The 19246-nt window shown below is 52.3% G+C and overlaps 1 protein-coding gene across 1 annotated transcript in view; it reads right to left on the minus strand.

Moving 5' to 3' along the window:
• Positions 1–17141, minus strand: part of LGR6 (leucine rich repeat containing G protein-coupled receptor 6) — a 150481-nt gene extending 133340 nt beyond the window's left edge. Inside the window, exon 1 of the mRNA XM_050911415.1 lies at positions 16777–17141. Coding sequence (XP_050767372.1) covers positions 16777–17141 — 365 coding nt within the window. The remainder of the gene's footprint in view (positions 1–16776) is intronic.
• Between the last annotated feature and the right edge of the window lie 2105 nt (positions 17142–19246).

Consider the following 19246-nt stretch of genomic DNA (forward strand, 5'->3'; position numbering starts at 1 on the left):
AAAATCTGCCTGTCTTTACTTAGTGGAGAGTTTTGCTTGACAATGCTCAGCTACATGGCTGTGCCCAAGTCCAGTGTCAAGGCTCTGCTCTCCAAGCAGCGTCTGCTCTGCAGGTGAGGTCTGGTTTGATGTGAATGTAGCATCTAGCATAAGCTTCTGGACATCTCTTGGGAAAGATGTTTTTTCTAAGGTGCTCGAGTGGATTCTTGAGTCAAAGTGGCTCTGGCTGGCACTTCAGATCCTCCTCTGTTCCTTCCAAGATGACCAGGCATAGTTATAACACTGAGGCTTTATGAACCCTTCCTTGCAGGAGTTTTGAATTCCCCCTTTTTGTACCTGCCAGAAACAGCATCAGGTGAGAAGGAAGCTCCTTTGTAAAAGTGCTGTAGCCGGTGGCACCCCAGAGGGCTACCAGCATGCAGCTATTTCCTGCACATTCATCTCTGGCAGTTCCACACTCTTATGGGAAGAGTCTGTCAGGGAGAAGCTGCCCTGCTGCACATTGTGCTGGGCACTGAAGTGCTGCCACACAAACAGCAAGAGAGAGGCTTAAGGAGACTGTGAAAGAACCTGTGTATACACTAGCCTTGCAGACAGAATTATTCACCATCCCATCTCATAGCCACAGTTGAAATGAAAGCTCTTCCAGGCTAAAGCATGAAGCTGCCTACTGGTTCACGCAACGCTTCAGGAGAATGGAGGCCTGGGTGCTTGAAAGGAGTCTCTGGGTGCATCGGTGCAGTCAGTTCAATCTGCTCCCTGGCTTGCTCCAGGGACCAGGTCCAACAGGGTAGGTTTGGTTCCCACTGGAGCTCATCAGCTAGATCCCAGTGCCACATCAGATCTAGCCTGTCCCAGCCAGAGCCAGCATTGCTACCCAGGAAAGGAGAAAGCCTCCTTCAGGGAGGGGTCCAGTTCTAGCAAAACAGTCCTTCCCACTTCCACCTGCCTCCTGTGCCTTGGGTTCAGCTCTTCAGCAAGACCAGCTGAATGAAGACCTGCCTCTGCTCTCTGATAGGTGATAGCCCCTGAAGCAGGAGAGCCAAGGCCTTTTCTCAAAATCTTTGAAGTCAGTGGAAAAACTCAAGCTGATTTTGCTTGGGCTTTCAAAGCTGATCTAAATCAGAGCAGATTAAATCCTTCCCCCACCTTCCCCAGGAGAGGCAGCTGGAGCTGCATGCTAGGGTGAAACCTGATGCTTTGCAGAGCCTGTGACACAGGAGAAAATCACCACGGGTGCTGTCATGGGGAGTCCCACTTCAGCGCCTGGCTTCACTTAAGTCCCCCCTTGTTAATGAGATGTGAGTGCAGAACAGGGCAGGAGAAACAACTTGAGGCTGATGGCAAAGGCTGTGCAGAGCCACAGACCCTATGAAGGATCAAAGCTGATCCCTGTCTTCCTTTGTGCTCTGCTCCCAGGCTGCTCAGGGGGAGATGTGATTGATGGCTGGAAAGAGGATGATGAGCTCAGGATGCTGGATCTGGCCCCGTCTCTGCTGGAGTGCAGGATCAACGTGCACACGAGCTCTCTCTGCTGCTCAGTGACACTGGGAGTTTGCTCCAGTTTCCACCGCAGTCTCTAAGCCCTGCTAAGAGTCACCAGTTCCTGTACTTCTCATACCGGACGTCTCAAGTGCCAGGGACTTATTTTGTGACGGCTACAGTCTGCCTGGCAACAATCAGAGTGTCTCAGAAAGAATGGTGAAAATGTCTGATGTCATTTTTTCTGCAAAAACTGCTCTGGAATAGCTCCTCCTGGAGACACCCTTCTGAGAGTCAGAGCAACTTGTATTTGGGAATCGTGCCTGTATACTGTACTTCTTCCACAAAAGCCCCAGAGCTGTCAGTGCAGGGGAACCAGCCGGCTCTGCTTCCCCCATGTAGACAAAACCTAATTCCAAGCTGAAATTTCCTTAAGACACATCTCGTATTTCAGGATCTTTTGGTGCTACTTTCATCTCCAATCCACATATTGCAGCCCTATAATAATAATAGTAATAATAATAGCAATAATAATAGCAATAATAATAATACCTTTTGTATGTACATAGCACCTTTCATCCAAGGATCTAAGTCACAATTACAGCCCCACACATTCCTGTATATTACAGCCCTATAATTCTAAGACTGCTCAAGTATCCAGACTTCAAAGAGAATGTGGATTTCCCCTCCAGCCCAGTCACAGTGCCCAACATGATGGAGACATTTCAAAGGTGTTTCGAAGGTGCCTTGGCTGTAGCCAGAGATTGTCAGAAGAGCCAGAGGAGCTCTCTGAAGCCGAAAGGAGCCTTTGTGGATTCTTTCCTCCCCTCTCCCAGCCACTCTCTAGTCTCCCTGGAAAGTCAGTGCAGCCCTGGCATGAGGATGACGCTCCCATGAGACCCGTGTGTCTGTACAGTGGGAGGTGAAAAGACAGAAATGGTGTTGAAAGGAAAAACAAGTGATGGCACAAGCTCAGCTGAGTGACTTTCCAGGTCAGGCAGAATCCACAGCATTTCGGTCAAAAGTAAATTCACAGAAAAATTCTGCTCCACTGAAAAAAGGGGGGGAGATGGTGGAACATTTCATTGTAAGGTCTTTTTTTTAAAAGAGTTTAAAGATTTTCAAGTAACTAAAAAATGAAAAAAAGTATTCTTTTTTGGGTCACAACAAAATGTTTCAGGGATACCCAGAGCAAACATGTTTTGTTTTGGTTTGGTTTAGTTTTAATTGCATGGGAAACCTGAAAAAAAATCTATTTGTTTAACCCAAGCCAATCGTTCCCTTCCTTGTTTGGTTTAGCCAAAGAGCTGAAATAGCTGTTATTTACCCCCATATATTCAGGAAGAAGTATGCTAAAAGCAAGGTAGCTTCCTACAGAAAACAGATCAGAACAAAGAATTGGGGTTTACAGAAGCTCTGGCCAAGCTGCAGTTTACCAGCTGGGTTCACTTCCTCTACGGAGTTCGCCAGTGCTGCCCACGAGCTTTTAAACAGCTGCTGGATGGGACTCCAGGGGAGTGTTTCAGTAGCTGCACTGACTTGTGGCTGCATCCGTAAGCAAGGAGTGATGAGGTCAGTGGACATGAAAGGCAGGCTACAAATCTGAGAGCTTAGTATTGCTTTTCTTCGTGTTGTGGCTGAACAAATGTAAAGCTCAAGAATTTTTTAATAAACTTTTAAAAGGTATTTTAGCTCGAGAGGTCCAGACATGTGGCTGAAAAGTGCTGAGAGTCTCCAACTCTTCTATAGCACTGTTTTAATCAGTTGATCTCAAAGCACATTAGAGAAGGGTTTATTACTAGTGCTTTAAAGATAGGGAGACTGAGGCACAGGAAAAGGAGAGGACTTGTTTGGGGTAAGCCATAAGGCTGGGACAGAGCTAGAAAACAGCCCAGGTTTCTCACGCTGCACTCCAGTCCTCTGTATCTCCCACCTCCACCATACAAGGGAGCCAAAGCTCATGGGGCACCTGTTTCTTCCCAAAAGTCTGAGTCTTTGTGTCCCTCCATCTAGGAGAAGCCCTTTCCCTAAAGCATCTGCAAGACGGTCAGTGGAAAGTTGTCCCCTGCAAAAGGAGTGGGTCTGCCTCAGGGTATCACCAGATGAGCCAGAGCACCTCATGGAGGAGCAGGGCAGTTTTCACAGCATATGCTAGCTCATCTCAGACACACCACACTAACCAGCATGGGCTGCAACACGTTTCCTCTCCCCCTTCTTCAATAAATCAAGGCTTCTAGCATTCATGCTTTTGTCACTAATAAATCTTGCGCTGTCTTACACCACATGAAAGCACAACAATACCTTAACCGACAGGCACTTCCCTGTGCAGGACTGCAGCTGCAAACACAACCTGCAGCACAAGAACCTGCTGTTTTGGCCCTGAGCTGAAGAGAAGTTAAAGACAGCATGTACAGCAAGGCTGCCCCTGTGCTCAGTAAAGCCCCACAAGCTGTTGCCAGAGCACGTGTAAAACCGCTCTGTGCAACGGGCACCTCATTAATCTGTGGAACTCATTGCCACAGAAAATTAGTGCAACAATAAAAGTCTTACCTGCACCTATAATCAAGGTCCTGTCTTGGTCGTGATACCTTAGGTTCTGCAAATACAACACACCTGACCCTAAAGGTATGTCTCTGTCCTTTGGTACCTGAGGCACACGCTACTCAGGCAGGTGACCTCCCAGTCTTGGGGCAGAGCCTTGGGACAATATCTGGGACAACAGCTTGGGACAATATCTGACAAATCCCATGCCCCCATGTACAGGGAGAAGAAAGCCTTACAGTGCAGCTATGTGACCCTGCACCTGTATTGGGTTTGCGTGGCAAGGTTTTGGTAGCGGGGGGGGCTGCAGGGGTGGCTTCTGTGAGAAGCCTATGTCTGACAGAGCCAATGCCACCTGGCTCCAAGACGGACCTGTTGCTGGCCAAGGCTGAGCCCATCAGTGCCGGTGGTAGCACCTCTGGGATAACAGATTTGAGAAGGAGGAAAAAAACCAACTGCGCAACAGCAGCCGGAAGAGAGGAGTGAGAATATGTGAGAGGAACAACTCTGCAGACACCAAGGTCAGTGGAGAAGGAGGGGGAGGAGGTGCTCCAGGCACCGGAGCAGAGATTCCCCTGCAGCCTGTGGTGAAGACCATGGTGAGGCAGGCTGTCCCCCTGCAGCCCATGGAGGTCCACAGTGGAGCAGATATCCACCTGCAGCCCATGGAGTGAGGACCCCACGCTGGAGCAGGGGGATGCCCGAAGGAGGCTGTGACCCCGTGGGAAGTCCGCGCTGGAGCAGGCTCCTGGCAGGACCTGTGGCCCCGTGGAGAGAGGAGCCCAGGCTGGAGCAGGTTTGCTGGCAGGACTTGTGACCCCGCGGGGGACCCACGCTGGAGCAGTCTGTTCCTGAAGGACTGCACCCTGTGGATGGGACCCACACTGGAGCAGTTCGTGAAGAACTGCAGCCTGTGGGAAGGACTCACATTCGAGAAGTCTGTGGAGGACTGTCTCCTGTGGGAGGAACCCCACGCTGGAGCAGGGGAAGAGTGTGAGGAGGAAGGAGCGGCAGAGACAACGTGTGATGAACAGACTGCAACCCCCACTCCCCGTCCCCTGTGCCACTGGGGGGAGGAGGTAAAGAATTTGGGAGTAAAGTTAAGCCCAGGAAGAAGGGAGGGGTGGGGGGAAGGTGTTTTAAGATTTAGTTTTTATTTCTCATTATCCTCCTCTGATTTGATTGGTAATAAATTAAATTAATTTCCTCAAGTTGAGTCTGTTTTGCTGTGATGGTAATTGGTGAGTGATATCCCTGTCCTTATCTCGACCCACGAACCTTTCATTATATTTTCTCTCCCCTGTCCAGCTGAGGAGGGGAGCGATAGAGGTGCTTTGGTGGGCACCTGGCCTCCAGCCAGGGTCAACACACCACAGCACCTCATTCTTCCCTTGGGAGATGCTGACTGAGCAGCAGCAGAAGCACTGTTTTGATGTCCATAGTCAGACTGACTCAGAGTGCCTGAGCTTCTGTGAATGAACTCCTTTAGCCACTAACTACTACTTTCAGGTTGTGTGCGATACCTCAGGTGTGATAGGGTCCCTGGTGACCTTGCCAGGACCAGAAAGGGTACTGCCTGGGAAGTCAACAAAATGCTCACACAGCTACTGCCTTTCTCAGCTCCCAGGTACTGGGAAGCCAGTGGGGACACTGCTGGGTGTGCAGCTGCAGAAACAGGAGTAAAGGAAAATTGCAGAGATTGTTCCCTGCAACCAGAATTTCTTCCTGTGTTCTCTGGGAAAGATAGAAGATTAATTTCTGTCTAAAAGTGCAAATGCCTTTCCTGCTGGTTTCATGCATGCAGAGATGAAAATTTGCTTTACTAAGGTTAAGAAATGTCCAGAATTGGGAATTCTCTTGAAGTTGCAAGATGCAATTACACCCAGAGTCATCCCTACACCAGATAACCTCCTCCGGAAGGTGACTTGTGCCTTCAGATCCTGCGGGTCCCTGAAATCCCTGGTGCTTGGCCACACTGTCACACTGGCAGCAGCCGCTGTGGCCTTGGCTCAACCAATTGCTCAGTGCACAAGGCACCGCCGGCGCTGGAAGGTGGCACTGGCCAGGGGAAACGTCCCAGGGGTTGGTGGTCTGCAGGGCTCAGTGTCACATTACAAAACCTTTCAACGTGTGCAGGAGGATTCACAACAGCACTCCCTACCTCCATGTGTGCACCCCCCTGCTCTCCCACCCCTTACTCAGCAGAGGAGACCACGTTTCCGCTCCCCTTCCACCCCTGCGGTTCCCACTGCAGCACGCACAGCCCTGACGGGATGACGCGCAGTGCTTGGGCTTCACCTTCCCTTTGAACGAAGGGAAATATTACTAATTGGTGCCCCATGGGGATGTTCAGTGCTGGAAACTATCCTGTCTCCCCAGGGTCTCTTTGTAGTGGGACCTGTGGCTGCTCACAAGAAGAGATAGCAGGTCCCTTGAGCAGGTCCTACCCTTACAAGTGTGTCTGACTCGTTCCACTCCATGGGGGCTGCTTTTCATTTCCAAATCCTTCAAAGAGGTTTAAACAGCTACAGAAAGGACTGCAAACAAGGCAAATGGAGATGGAGAGCTGCTGATACCTCGGGAGACTCCTCTGTCATCTGATGGAGGGGAGGAGACTGGAGAGGTGCCCTCCTTCATCACTGTCAGCAAAGCCTGTGCTGGTGGATCTGGGAGAGGTTTTGCATTACCCCTTCCTGGATCCTTGACGCATCCCTGCAAGACTGGAGGCACCACCTGAGCTTCACTGTATCCTCCCCTTGCTCCTCACCACTGGCACAACTCCTACCTCCACTCGGGCTGGAGCTGGCTCTCTTTTGACTTGGCTGCAACACTAGATGCTTGTGCTTGGTCCTGCTCTTCTTCATGAAGGTTGTTTCTGATCTTTCTTCAGCTCCTATCAAACTCAAGTCCTTCTCCAAGACCTCAAGCTCCTCCTAGCCCTGACAGTCCTCCCCTATCCTTTCCCACCACTTTTCAGAGCACTGCTATGGTGATCCCTGTCCTGGCCCCAGCTCCTCTCTGGCTCCCCACTGCCTCTCCTGGCTCCCTGGCAACCAGGCAGGACACTGTGCTGCCTGCAGGGAACTCAGCGCTGGGCTGCCCTTGGCACCCCTTTCTCCACCCAGAGCTATTTCCCTGTGATGCATGAAGGTGGCTCATATTTCCGTTTCAGGGTCCCCAAGGAGCCTGGCCCACGTCGGATGCCTTCTGAGCTGTCTCAGAGCAGCCAAGAGGAGGAGCGTCCGTCTGTCCCATGGGCGGCTGGCTTGCTGCGACCCAGCCCAGCTCCTCCAAAGAAGGACCTGGGGGAGCAGCTTGTTCCACAGCAGTGGAGGCATTTTGGCACCCCGGCTGAAGTGTCTGGGCTCAAAGGCAGCAGCACCCAATGCTCTGCTGTTGGCAGAGGGTGCTCCCCCACCCGAGAGGGGGTGATGGGGGGTCCCTCAGCCCCCACTGCAGTGAGCTGGGAAGCACCACGCTTCCCTTTCCCTCCTCCACCCTCTTGCTGCTCCCTGACCCAGGCAGGTGCAGAGGGGGAGAGGCATTTGCAGCTCCATTGCTGCCTTTTGGCACCAGAGCCTCTGCCAGAATCAAAGAGCTTTTCAAAGAAAACCCTAAACTCCTTTAATCGCCAGCTAGAGCTCCTCCCGCACAGATCTAAGGGCCATGAGCTCAGTGTTTTCATTGCCCTAGGCAGATTTATGAGCTTATTCTTCAAGGAAGGGAGGGAGAGAGGGGAGGCTGTGGCATATTACTTAGCCTGGGGGGCGGGCAGGGAGGAGAGTGGGGAGGATGGAGGAAGGCGTTTGCAGTGGAAGTGCACGACATCATTGCAGAAAGCCAGGCTGTGCTGTGGCCAGTGCTCTCAGGCATGGTGGAGAGGCACGGCGAGATCGTATGTGAACGAGGACCAGCCTGCTGCAGCTGAAGTCCAGAGCATGTGGCGGGTGAGCAGCAGCTCCCTCCCACCCAGGCTTCCTGCACGGTGGTGCCAGCTGGAAGGGAGCATGCGGACACGGCGTGCCTGCTGCTGCCCAGCCTCGCTCATTCCGATGGATGGGACCAGGAGTGGGTCATCACTCAAAGCACGAGTGGGAGGGACTGGTCTCCTCCAGTCCCAGCCAAGCTGCCCTGGTTGCAGTTTGCAGAGTGAAGGAGGAGTGAGGAGGCTTGCTGGCAGTCACATGCGGCTACCCACTCCGGAGAACAGCCCCATCCCCGTGCACAATTTGCTCTAACCACTCCGCTGTGCTGCCTTCCCCACCACGCTCCTCGTCCGTACACCTGCTCCCTTCTTGCCAGCGAACACAGCGCTGGCTGCCAGCTGTGAAGCAAGTGCAGTAAAGGTCTGGCTGCTCCCTCTCTCGCAGAGAGGCCTGGGCACCAGTTGTTGGCTTTGGGATGGGGCAGGTCCTGCGTCTCACCTCCTGCAGCCCTGCTCAGACAGTGCCCCACTGAGAAGTGGACATCTGCTCACATCCAGCACCCCAGACACGCTGCTGCCACTTCCGAACAGCCCTGCAAAGGATGCCTCTTTCCTTTTGAACTGAAATCTTGGGAAGGTCTCAGCCATGACCTGTGGTACTAAAGCCACAGCCCTCCGCCTCATCACCCGCAGCACCGCCTGTCGTAGCTGGAAGCATTTGGGGGCTGCAACCCTTGTTCGTGGACCAGCCACTCTCCAGAGAGCACAGAATCCCGTGAATCCTGACAGTACTTACTTACATTGGGACAGCAGCAGCCAAGTAAAGCAAAACACTGCTGGACCCAAAGAATTTCTAGCTCATGATATCAAGAGGTAAAAGGGAGCAGAGCTTATGGCAGAGAAGGGGGCTGGGAGATGATCAGGCAGGAGGAGATACGAAGAGCTGTCATAAACCTGAAAGTTTTACCTCATTGGAAACTCAGAGACTTCAACATTTCCTTTCCCTTGAACCCAGAAAAAAGAGCCAACATGTCAATATTTAGTATAGAACAAAAAAATCAATATATTGTGTTTTAGAAACATCAAGATGCTTTGCTTTGATAGTTTTGGAGTCCTGCAATGTGAATATTAAATCACCTACAGGTAAATGTAACACCAGCAGGTGAAAATATGTAAATGGAAACTTTTTTTTAAAAAGCCACCATGAAGTAAAAACATTGAAATAATCTCTCTTGATTTAACTTGTTACTACATTTCTCCCATTCACAGTCCCATGAACACCGATCCATTTTCATTAAGCTTTTCTTTTTCAATGAAATGAGGTATTGCTTGGAAAATCATCCCACCAAATGTGCTCTTCAGGCAGCTCTAGGACTGACCTCACTATTAATGGTCCTGCAATTCTGGCTTTGCTCTGAGCACTGCCAATCTCCCCGGGACACTGGCTCCCTCACCACTACTTTGTCCGCTCGCTGGGGGGTTCAGCGTGTTCCCGCTGCTCTGCCCTGAGCCTTGAGCCCAGGCACACCACCATGCAGCATCTGCAGCATCAGGCTCATGACAGTAATGCAGGGATGAAGGTCCTCTGCTCTCTGACTGCTGAACCAGCAGCGCTCTGAGCACTGCTGTGGACCAAGGGACCAGGAAATTTCAGCTGTTGGCTGGGGTGAGAGTTATACAATGCCTAGGGGACACAAAAGGCCATTTAGAAGCACATGCTCAGTAGCTGTGGCTTTTCCAGGTTGCTTTTCAGTTTCTCTCACAAGCCACTCGCAAGCTGTGCCTGATCCCAAATCTGCTCAGTTTGGTTTTCTCCTCAGTACAGGCTGGGGAGCACAGGGGCGGGAATTACACTGCTTCTGGTTAGCTTTCATCTGCCTTCTCCAGAAGGGAAACACCAGCCAGAGTCAGTGTCGGACTCATTACCAGCAGCTCTCCCTGATACCTGGGACTCAGGCAGATCTTGGTTTGGCCCAGCCTACTCGGGTATCCCAAAGTGTCAGCGTTCATTAATGCTGGGAGATGCTCCCCCATGGGATCTTCATCGCAACATGCCAGCAAAAAGCCACCGTCAGCCACAGAAGACCCTGAGGTGGTAATTGGGCTTCTGGGTAATTGGATTTGAACCCAGGCGGCCTGACCTTAAAGCCCCCTTGAAATCCTGCTGGCAAGGATGCAATAAGGATGCAGAACATGCCTGTGTCCTTGTGGAGTGCCTGTACAGAGTCAGCAGGCTCTGCGGATGGTCTTTGTAGGGCCCCTTTGGAGGAAACGAAATCCCTGAAGGTGAGAAACTCTCATTGTCCCTGATATTTTAGGGGTGAAAAAAAAAAAAAAGTACCTCAAAGCTGTTAAATGGAGAACATAAAGCCACGAACTCACTGCAGAGTCTGTGTCAGAGCCCAGCTCTTCTAATGCCTCTCACCAGCCTTATCTCCCACATCTGGGACCCCAAGCTCATAAACGTTTCCCCTTGCTCCTGCTATGGCTGCCGTTCTCCCAAGCATGCAGGGCATTTCCGAGGGCGAGACTGTGGACTTCTGGCCATACGGGGCAGGAGTGGCATTTCCCATTAGTCTTCCAGCAGGGAAGAAGATCAAGCAGAGAGCCAGCCCTTAGTGCATCAGTTTGTCCACCAGGACCTGGGGGTGGCTTTGGAAATCCTGTGCTCTGTCGTGGCTTGAGAAGTGGAAGGGTCTGGGAGCTCTTCGGGGTAAGTCTGCACCTTTGTGGTGTGTTTGGATGGGTCCTGGTGCAATGTTGGGGCTCCTGTGGTGACCATGGCATGAGGAAGAGGCTGTGGATGGGCCCTGGCACTGGGCAAGCATCAGCCACAGGACGATGACTCACTGCTCTTTGCAAAATTACCTGGGGCAGGACAGCAGGGATGCCCCCCAGGAAGGACTTAATTTACACCTTGCATTGGGATTTTGTGCGCTCTGCGTTTTTGGCTGCTCCCTCTGTCTCCCCAGGGTGTGTGACTGTCCCCTAATACCCAAAGGCACACAGAGGTCCCTGTCATCCCTGCAGGAAATCCCATCTCCTTGTCAGCCCCCTGCAAGCCCAGCAATCTCTTCAACCCCAACATCCCTCCCCACAGCTGCAATGCCTGCCCAGGCTCCTACGGGTCAGCCACCAGTCCCGACCCTCTAATGGTGCCCTGGCTCCTCTGGCAGCTCTTGGGGTGCTTCCCATCTTAGGGGGGCTGTGGTGGCGGCTGTCCTCCTTTTTCCCAAGGTGGGGGCTGCAGAGGAGCAGACTCTGGGGCAGGCAGTTAGGGAGGGTTTCGGGCTGAGGGGAGCTACCTTCAGCATTGCTGCTTGTCTTGCTCCAGGCGTCAGCTGCGGCTCTGTAGTCAGCCTTCAAACCCTGCTGTCTCACCTACCCAGAGTTGTGTGGGTGCTTAGAAAATGCAAATGTCAAGAAAGAGGCATCTTCCACTCACTCTCTCCCTGCACTGGATGCAGCATTGTGTGACCAGGGAAGTGTCTGCTGAGCTTCATGTCAGAACATCCCTGCCTCCTGCCCCCTATCATGGGTCCGTGTGGCACCTGATCCCAGAGGGTAGCTCAGAGGAGAGCACGGGTGATGTGGGGCCCCCAGACTCCCAGTGGGATGCTAAATTCCAGGCAGTGGCTCAAAATGTCTCTGCAAGGTGAGAACAGCCCTGAAAGCTCCTGATCCCATTCAGCTCAATGGAAACAGAGTGCAGAATGAGAAGCTTTCTGTCTGGGCAGCCTCCTGAGGTGCCTGGTGATATCCGGGAGCAGCCAGACTCTCTGCTGCTCTTTCTTCTCCCAAATCCTGCTGTGACAGCAACAGCCTGACAACCTCATCACCTGTCTTGTGCTCCAGGACAGAGCAACAGCATTGCATGCAGTGAGCTGTGCAGTGGCTGCCTGGCTTCACCAAGGCGTGCATGGGGCCTGGGACAAGGACACAGCGGTCACCAATGTTTCTGGGGATGGGGCAGAGAGCAGGGGCAGAGCCTGATCCCTCCATGGTGCTGTGGGGACCTGGGACCCTGGGGAAGGGGGGGATGGCTCCTCCAGCTGAGCTTTGAGCCATGGTGCTACTGATGTCTGGTATCCTACAAGTTTGTGTCCTTCATCCTTATCACTTCCACTGCAGTATCCCCATTACCCTGCATGCTCCCCTCTCCCACATTACAACACTCCCTGCTCCACCCATGTCCCATGCACTGCTCATACAAGTAGGTTTGATCAGTCTTCACAAGAGAAGGAGAAATGGAGGAATGTTATTCCTGTCTTCAACTACCGACTGGGAGGCTGTAGAGAAGACAGAGCCAAACTCTTCTTGGAGTTGTGCAGGGGAAGGATGAGAGGTAATGGGCACGAGCTGGAACATGGGAAATTGCAATTAGATATTAAGAAAAACATTTCCCACGAGGATGGTAAAAAATGGGAAAAGGGTGAGGGAATCTTAGAGATTCCCTCAAAACCCTACTGGACAAAGTCCTGACCAGCCTTACAAGATGGACCTGTTTTGAGCAGGAGTGTGGATCAGAGACCTCCAGAGGTGTCTTCCTGCCTAAGGTATTTTATGATTCTGGGCAATCCTTCCAGTTCCTCCCAGTGTCCCCTTAGTCCAGGCTGGGCATAAGGCACTGCAAGATGTGTAATTTCCAACCTATATGTGTACAGGTTGGCCAGGGTGTGTGTGTGCTGTCTGGCCAGCTGACCTGAATGTGTGACCATGACGCTACTGCTGTCGCCTTTCCATCTGTGGGTACTACTGAGGGTGTCCTCTGCTAAGTACAGGCACTCCATTTCTTTGAGCCCTCTATTTCCTGCCAGCTATGGTTGGACAGGCCAGTGTGTCCCTAGGAGGGACCTGGCAGGCACCAGCAACATGGTGTCACTTTTTTTGGTAAAACAGGAACAGCCTCAGCAAATTGAGAGTATGCCTTCACCCCCCAGCATTGCCACCAGTCCCCCTTGCTTGCCAGGGGCTGGTAGCCAGATGCCATCCTGGGGCAGAGGGCTGCGCTGAGCACCTGCACCCAACCACAGCCCTGTTCCCAGTGCTCAGGCAGTGGGTGATGGGCATGGGGACAGCTGGGGACTGAACTCCCCCAGCCCATGCGATGTGGCACTTCCATATCCCGGAGAATCTGAGGTGGGGTTGCTCAACCAGGTCACACGCAGGGTTTGCAGTGGTGCCAGGGAGCTAAGCTGATACTCTGAGTACCAAGCAGCTCTTCCCATTTTCCTGTCCTCCTCCATGCCCCTTTGTGCAGTCTCCTCTGTGCTGCACAGGAACCTTCCCCTTTGCAGCTCCAGTCTCCTTCTGCACTCTCAGCTTGCTGCTGTCCTCTCCAGAGACCCCCCCATCAGCTCCAGCCCATCTCTGTTGCCAGCCCCAAAAGCAACTCTCCTACATATGGTGCTGGCTGTGGAAGACAGAGATGTGGTATTTGACACACTGCTGTCAGGACTTACTGGCATATCAGCTAAAGGTTAAATCTGCTCTCTGAATAGCTCAACTCTTCTGGGTTGATACAGGCCCTAGGGTCTCTGGATGTAGCTGAATAGGACAGGGTGTGCTGACCTTTAGTGTTTCATGGCTGGACTCTAAGGCCAGGCTAAGACACAGTTCACCCCCCCGCAAATAGGTCATGCACTGAGAAGCTCTTTGCCAGCCCCCATGTGATGAGCCAGGCAGGATGGTCTGTGCTGCTCCAGAGAAATGGGCTGTTAGAGTCAGCATGAGCCCTGATCGAGTTCAGGCTGCCTACAGGAGCAATGCAGAGAGCGGGGACCTGTCACCTAACATGGACAACCCCCAGCTGAGCTGGCTGCCTGGGCTCTCTCCAGGGCTGCCAAAGACACACCAGTGTGACTAAGTGCCTACTGGAGAGGCGCCCCTGGGAAGAGGTGACTTGCTTCTCTCCCATCTCCCCGACCACAGCTGCAAGCTCACCAATGATGCCTCTGTTGGAAACGCTTGGTTTTGGATGGGTGGGATCCGGTTCAAGTTCAGGGAGGTGCAAGAGTGAGCAAGGACAGGGTTCTTGGAGAGAGACAGGCACGGCAGAGGCACAGCATTGTCAGGATGGGGCATGAATGCGAGATCATTAGTGGTGAGGCAGTGTCTAATCAGAGGTTATTACGAGGATCCTTTATTTTGCACCTGAGGGATTCCTGCTCTTTACAGAAAGGAGTACCAGTAATTTGCTTAGAAGACAGGGCATGGAGCAAAGGAGCTGGAAAGTTTTGGGAGCCACTGCCCTTCAGCTCCGTGCTCCTTGTTGCCATTACAGGGCTTGCTTTTCAGCACTTGCAGCTCTCAAAAAAAATCTAGGCATTTCTTTACATATCTGAATGTGGATTTAAAGCCTGAATTTACATGAAGAGCTTAGATCTCTCTTGAATATCCATACTTTCTACAAAATTTATGCTGATTTGCTTTGAAAAATCAGCCCTGACTGCACATCTTATAACTGAGAAACTAACCTTGTATGAATTGCTGAAGGTAGCCCAAGAAAGTGTTGACAGAAACAGGGAGAAAACCCAGCTCTCCAGTCCTCCTCCAATAATTCCCAGTTCATCCTGCCTTCCTACCTCTGTTACATCTTATTTGTTAATTCACCGGCAGTGTTTAACGGATAGGGAGCAAATGTGCTGTTTTTCCCCAAACAGGTCCGGCCCTAAGGGGAGGAGGAAAACTCTGGACCCTCCAACACCTCCCTGGCTCGACCCCGTGGATTTTGCACCCGGAGGGTCCCCCCAGCCTGGCCTTTCCTGCACGGTGATGGGCTGGGGAGGTGGCATTGCCGGGGCATCTCCGGCAAACGGCCGTCATTGGCGCCACCGTGTGAGGAAAGCCGGCTGGTGCAGCAGCCCACGGGAGACAGCGAGGCCGTGGCCACCGGGCTGGACACGCTCCCAAAGCGGCGGCTACTGCAGGGCTGTCCCGAAGACCCAGTCCCAGCGAAATCCAGACCTCTGCCAGAAGCAGCCGCAGAGTCACCCGCCGCACGGGGCCAAGAGCATCTTTCAGCACCCGCCCGCGGGGGTCCATGCACAAGGGACCCGTAGCCCAGGACTCTGTGTCCCTGCTCTGACCACCATGGTCAGGGTAAATGTGGCAATGAGAACCATTTAACATCGAGATGTCCCTTAGTTCATGCAGTGGAGCTCTCTGTGGCTCCCAGCCCAAGGAACAACTCTGCAGAGAGGACAGGCAGCATGTTCTCTGCAGAGTCGGAGCCACGGGTGCCCCGTCTTGCGATGACTGCAAAGGTGGAGTGGGTGCCTGACAGGGCTGCTGCTTGTCCTCGCAGCAGCATCAGTGCTGCAAAGCTCTGCAACCTCCCACGCTTACAGCCCACATGTTTTTGACCACCTCCATCAAGACATGCTCAAGAGCTGCAGTGACTTTTCACTCATAGGCAACTGGCTCCAAACTTAGCCCCAGGGTGTGTGCAGAGGGGATAGCTCTATCCAGGACACACCTCATGTGACAAGTGCTCTGTGCTTCCCTCTCCCAGGGAAATACGGCTTACATTACACATTTCTCTCATCTTGCATGCTCTCCAGGGAAAATTGTCCTTTCCTGTCATATTTCTTTCTCAGCTGAACCAATACAGCTCTGGCTGTCCAATGGTTGGCCCAAGACAAAGCAATGTGCTCCTCAGGCAAGCAGGATGAGCAGAGAAGCTCTTACACAGCTGTGGCTGCTTCAACCTGGCTTTGCAAAGCCCTTCATGAATGGGTTAAGGTGCTTAGCTTTAACAGTTGAGTAACTGCATCTCAGGACAATCCAAGAACACCAGAAGACCAGCAACACGGTCTGTATGCCACCCCTGGACACAAGCCCCCTCTCAGCACGATGAGCACAAAACAAACGTTCCCAGCACTGCCTGGGGGCTACCAGTTACCCTCAACGATTGTGGTACACGCAGCTTCCCTTGGCAGTGCCTTAGCTGCATCCCTAGCTGGGACAGCCAAGGTCTTTACCAGCCTATCTGCCACACAGCTGAAGTTGGTGGCTGCAGCACTTTCTGCAAAGAAACAGACCGAGCATCTTCCACAGCGCATGCCAGGGCCAACTTGTCTCCCTGAGAGAGGTGTTTCCTCTCCTGGTCAAACCCTGAGATCCTTCCACAGAGTCCCTTGCTCACCCTGGGGACATCCTCAGTCATCACTAGTCAGATGGCACCACTGAGACCATCTCTGGGGCTAGAAATGAACCCACCAGTCCCTGAGGTAGTTTAACCCTTTGGGGTATTAATACCAGAAAGGATGGGAAGCATTCAGATAATCAAGAATTTTTAAATAGAAAAAACAAAAACAAAACCAAAACAACCTACCAAAGCCCCCACATCTCTTATAAGACTTTAATATTCATTTTAAAGAGGCAGCTTGGACACTGATGGTGGCCAGCTCAACCCAAACCCCCAAAAGCCATGAGTTATCACAGCTATTGAAATGTTTGACAGAAGGATCCCAGGGCAGTTTGCACTAATTGCTCAGTATAAATATTCCATTATGTTCTCAGACAATCAGAATCTACCCAGCAAATCAGCTCCTCTGATCCACTGTAATCAAGAAGGAAAGCATGCATAACATTGCAATATAAACAGCGTTTGCAGAGGGGCACAGGGAGGAGGGGGAGCTGGCTTAGCTTGGCAGGTCCTGGAGTAATAGCTGCCTTTTTTGTTGTTGTTTTGTTTTGTTTCTAATTTCCAGAGGAAATTTAATTTCAGGAAAATTTGGCACAAACTTCCAAGCTGGAGGAAAGGTGCAGCTGACGAAGGGGTCCAGAAAAAGCGTTGCAAAAGAAACAGCAAGGGCTGTACTTACAGGTAAGCTGTTAGAGGGCTCAGGTTGGCAGGGACCTCCGAAAGCCCCAGCTCGGAGCAATCCACTGACAGCATGATGCCATCCTCTTCGCAGTGGCACTGGGGTGGGCATGAGGGTGCAGCATCTTGCTCCGCAGGCACCGCCTGGAAGCGGGCAGAGGAGGCCAGAAGAATGCCCCAGAAGAAGAGCTTGTCCATCCTCGCCTTGGCCGCAGCCGCGGGGACCGTGCGAGGTGCCGCCGGCTTGCTCCGACCCTGGGGCTCAGCTGGATGGAGGGGAGTGATCCCGCTGCCTCGCACGCAGCGGGCAGGGTATCTCCTGCAGGTCGGAGTGTGGTAAGGATGCAGCCAGGGAAGGGAAGGCATTGTTGAATGATCTTGGTTATTGGGTTTCAAGGGCTGGGCAGGGGCGTGAGACACTCCAATGGGAGGAGTTAAACTTTCTGCTCTTTCCCTCTCTCTCTCTTAGAGCTGGCAGGAATTTCATTCAAAGGGAAGAAAGGGGGGAGAAAGAAAAAAAAAAAGAAACCTCAACAAATAAAGACCTGTTCATAGCTCCGGGACCTGTGCTTGTTTTGTAACAATGTTTTTGTGAGATAGCAGGGCAGGGGAAGGCAAAGCTGGCTCCGGCAGGGCAGAGGAGTATAAATAGGGAGGCAGGAGTACCCAACCAGCACTTCAAGGGCTCCAGACTTTGGGACGCTGAAATATAACCCCAGATAAAGGACTCTGTGTGTCTGTGCTGGCTGCTAAACCCAGCTGCAACTGGAAAGTCAGGGTGCAGCTGGGGACAAGGGAGTGAGGAGCTCACAAAGAGCTGTTTGCTGGGAGCGACCATGCCCAGGGCTGTAGGTCTGTCTGTCCTGTGGTCTGACCCTCACTCATGAGCAGCCCCGTTGCTACCGCCATGCATGGGGCAGGGGCTGGGTGGGAGATGCAGGGGGATGGAACAGCAGTGTCATGGTGCTGAGCTTGGTGGGGGACCTCTCCAGAGAGCTCTCCAGGACAGTGGGACATGGTGATCTTGCAGCCGCGCTGCTTGCTATAGTTTTGCCCAGATCAAGGTTGGGTGCATACGTGAGCTGCGTTTGCAGGAGCTGCACAGCATTGATGCCAGGAGCAGGTGGCTGGTTTGCTCCAAGAGCTCTTTCTAACCTTGGGTAAAGCGGTCAGAGGTCAAAGTAGAGGAATAGTCCATTGAGTGGGGCCTTGAAGCCATGTCACCTGGAGCTCCATGATGCAGAAGGGAGCAGGTCTGGCTTAGCAGTGGAGTTCCACCTGTGCCAGCCCAGCCCAGGGCCTCAGGGTGTCCTGAAACATGTGGGATGTGCATCAGAACAGGATTTCTTGCTGCTTGGGTGTTGAGGAGCTACCGAGTTCTGGGGCAGCAGAAGCACCTGCTCAGAAAAGGGCACTGGATCTGCAATGGGAGAAGGCTGCAAAGACTAGCTCTGTGTGGCCTCTCTGCTCTTCCCTCCCGATTGCAGCCACTGGCTGTTCAGGGTCACCGTGATGCCCCTGGCTGGGGTGATTGCTGTCCTCCCGTGGTGGTGGGTTCAGTGATAGAGGCTGAGTCTGGCCCCACAGCTTGAACCACACTGCATCTCTCTACAAGGCCATGCATCTTGTCTGTAATGGTGACGGCAGCTGAATACAGGTCTTTCACACTGAAGAAAGACAGCTGACCACTGGGCTTTAGGTGGATCTGACTCCCATCAGAGACGGTGTATTCCTCCCTCTGCCTCCTCTCCAGTCATGGCTGGAGGAAGTGAATGGGGAAGAGAAAGAAGTGTCCAGGTTTGGGTGGCTGCAAAGTGCACCCACGAAGTCACCCCTCTGGCTGTGGCCATGCCATGGTAAGATGCTGCATGGCTGAAGCACAGACTGGGAGATGGTTTTCACTGCCCCACTTCCTCTGAATGTGCTTTTCCTTCTGGCAAAAGAGTTTCCGAATTGATACCCCCATTATCTCAGGATAAAAGAGGCAGGAGAGTTATCTGGGGTCAGGAAGGTGAGCCTGCAAAGTGGGAGACTTAAAAAGCTCCAGCTAACCTGGGGCTGGAGTGCCTTGAGGCCTTTGAGTCAGAGCAGGTATCTCCTCTGAAAAAAACTGCTCAAGATGAAGCTCAGGGTTTGGGACTGATGCACAGACTCTGGCTGACGGCTCCTGGCCTGGATGATTCAGGATCTGAAACGATTTCTTTTGCAAAGTCCACTCAGATCCTGCAGTTTCAGGACTGAAACCCTATCACTGCTGAAGTCAGTGGAAACTTTGTCACCGAGTGCAGACAAGCAAGGATTTTGGTCTAGGAGCAGGAACTAATTTAATTGGAATTAAGCCCCTTCCATCATGAGCAATGCTGGAGATGTCATTAATTAAACATTTGCAATGTGTTTTGACAGCTCCAAATGTAAAACACTGCTTGGTGGGGAGATAGGAAGCCCTCCTCGGAGAGAGAGTTCCTCCTTGG

Source organism: Gymnogyps californianus, chromosome 27 (genome assembly GCF_018139145.2).
Source record: "Gymnogyps californianus isolate 813 chromosome 27, ASM1813914v2, whole genome shotgun sequence".
In the NCBI taxonomy this organism is placed as follows: domain Eukaryota; kingdom Metazoa; phylum Chordata; class Aves; order Accipitriformes; family Cathartidae; genus Gymnogyps; species Gymnogyps californianus.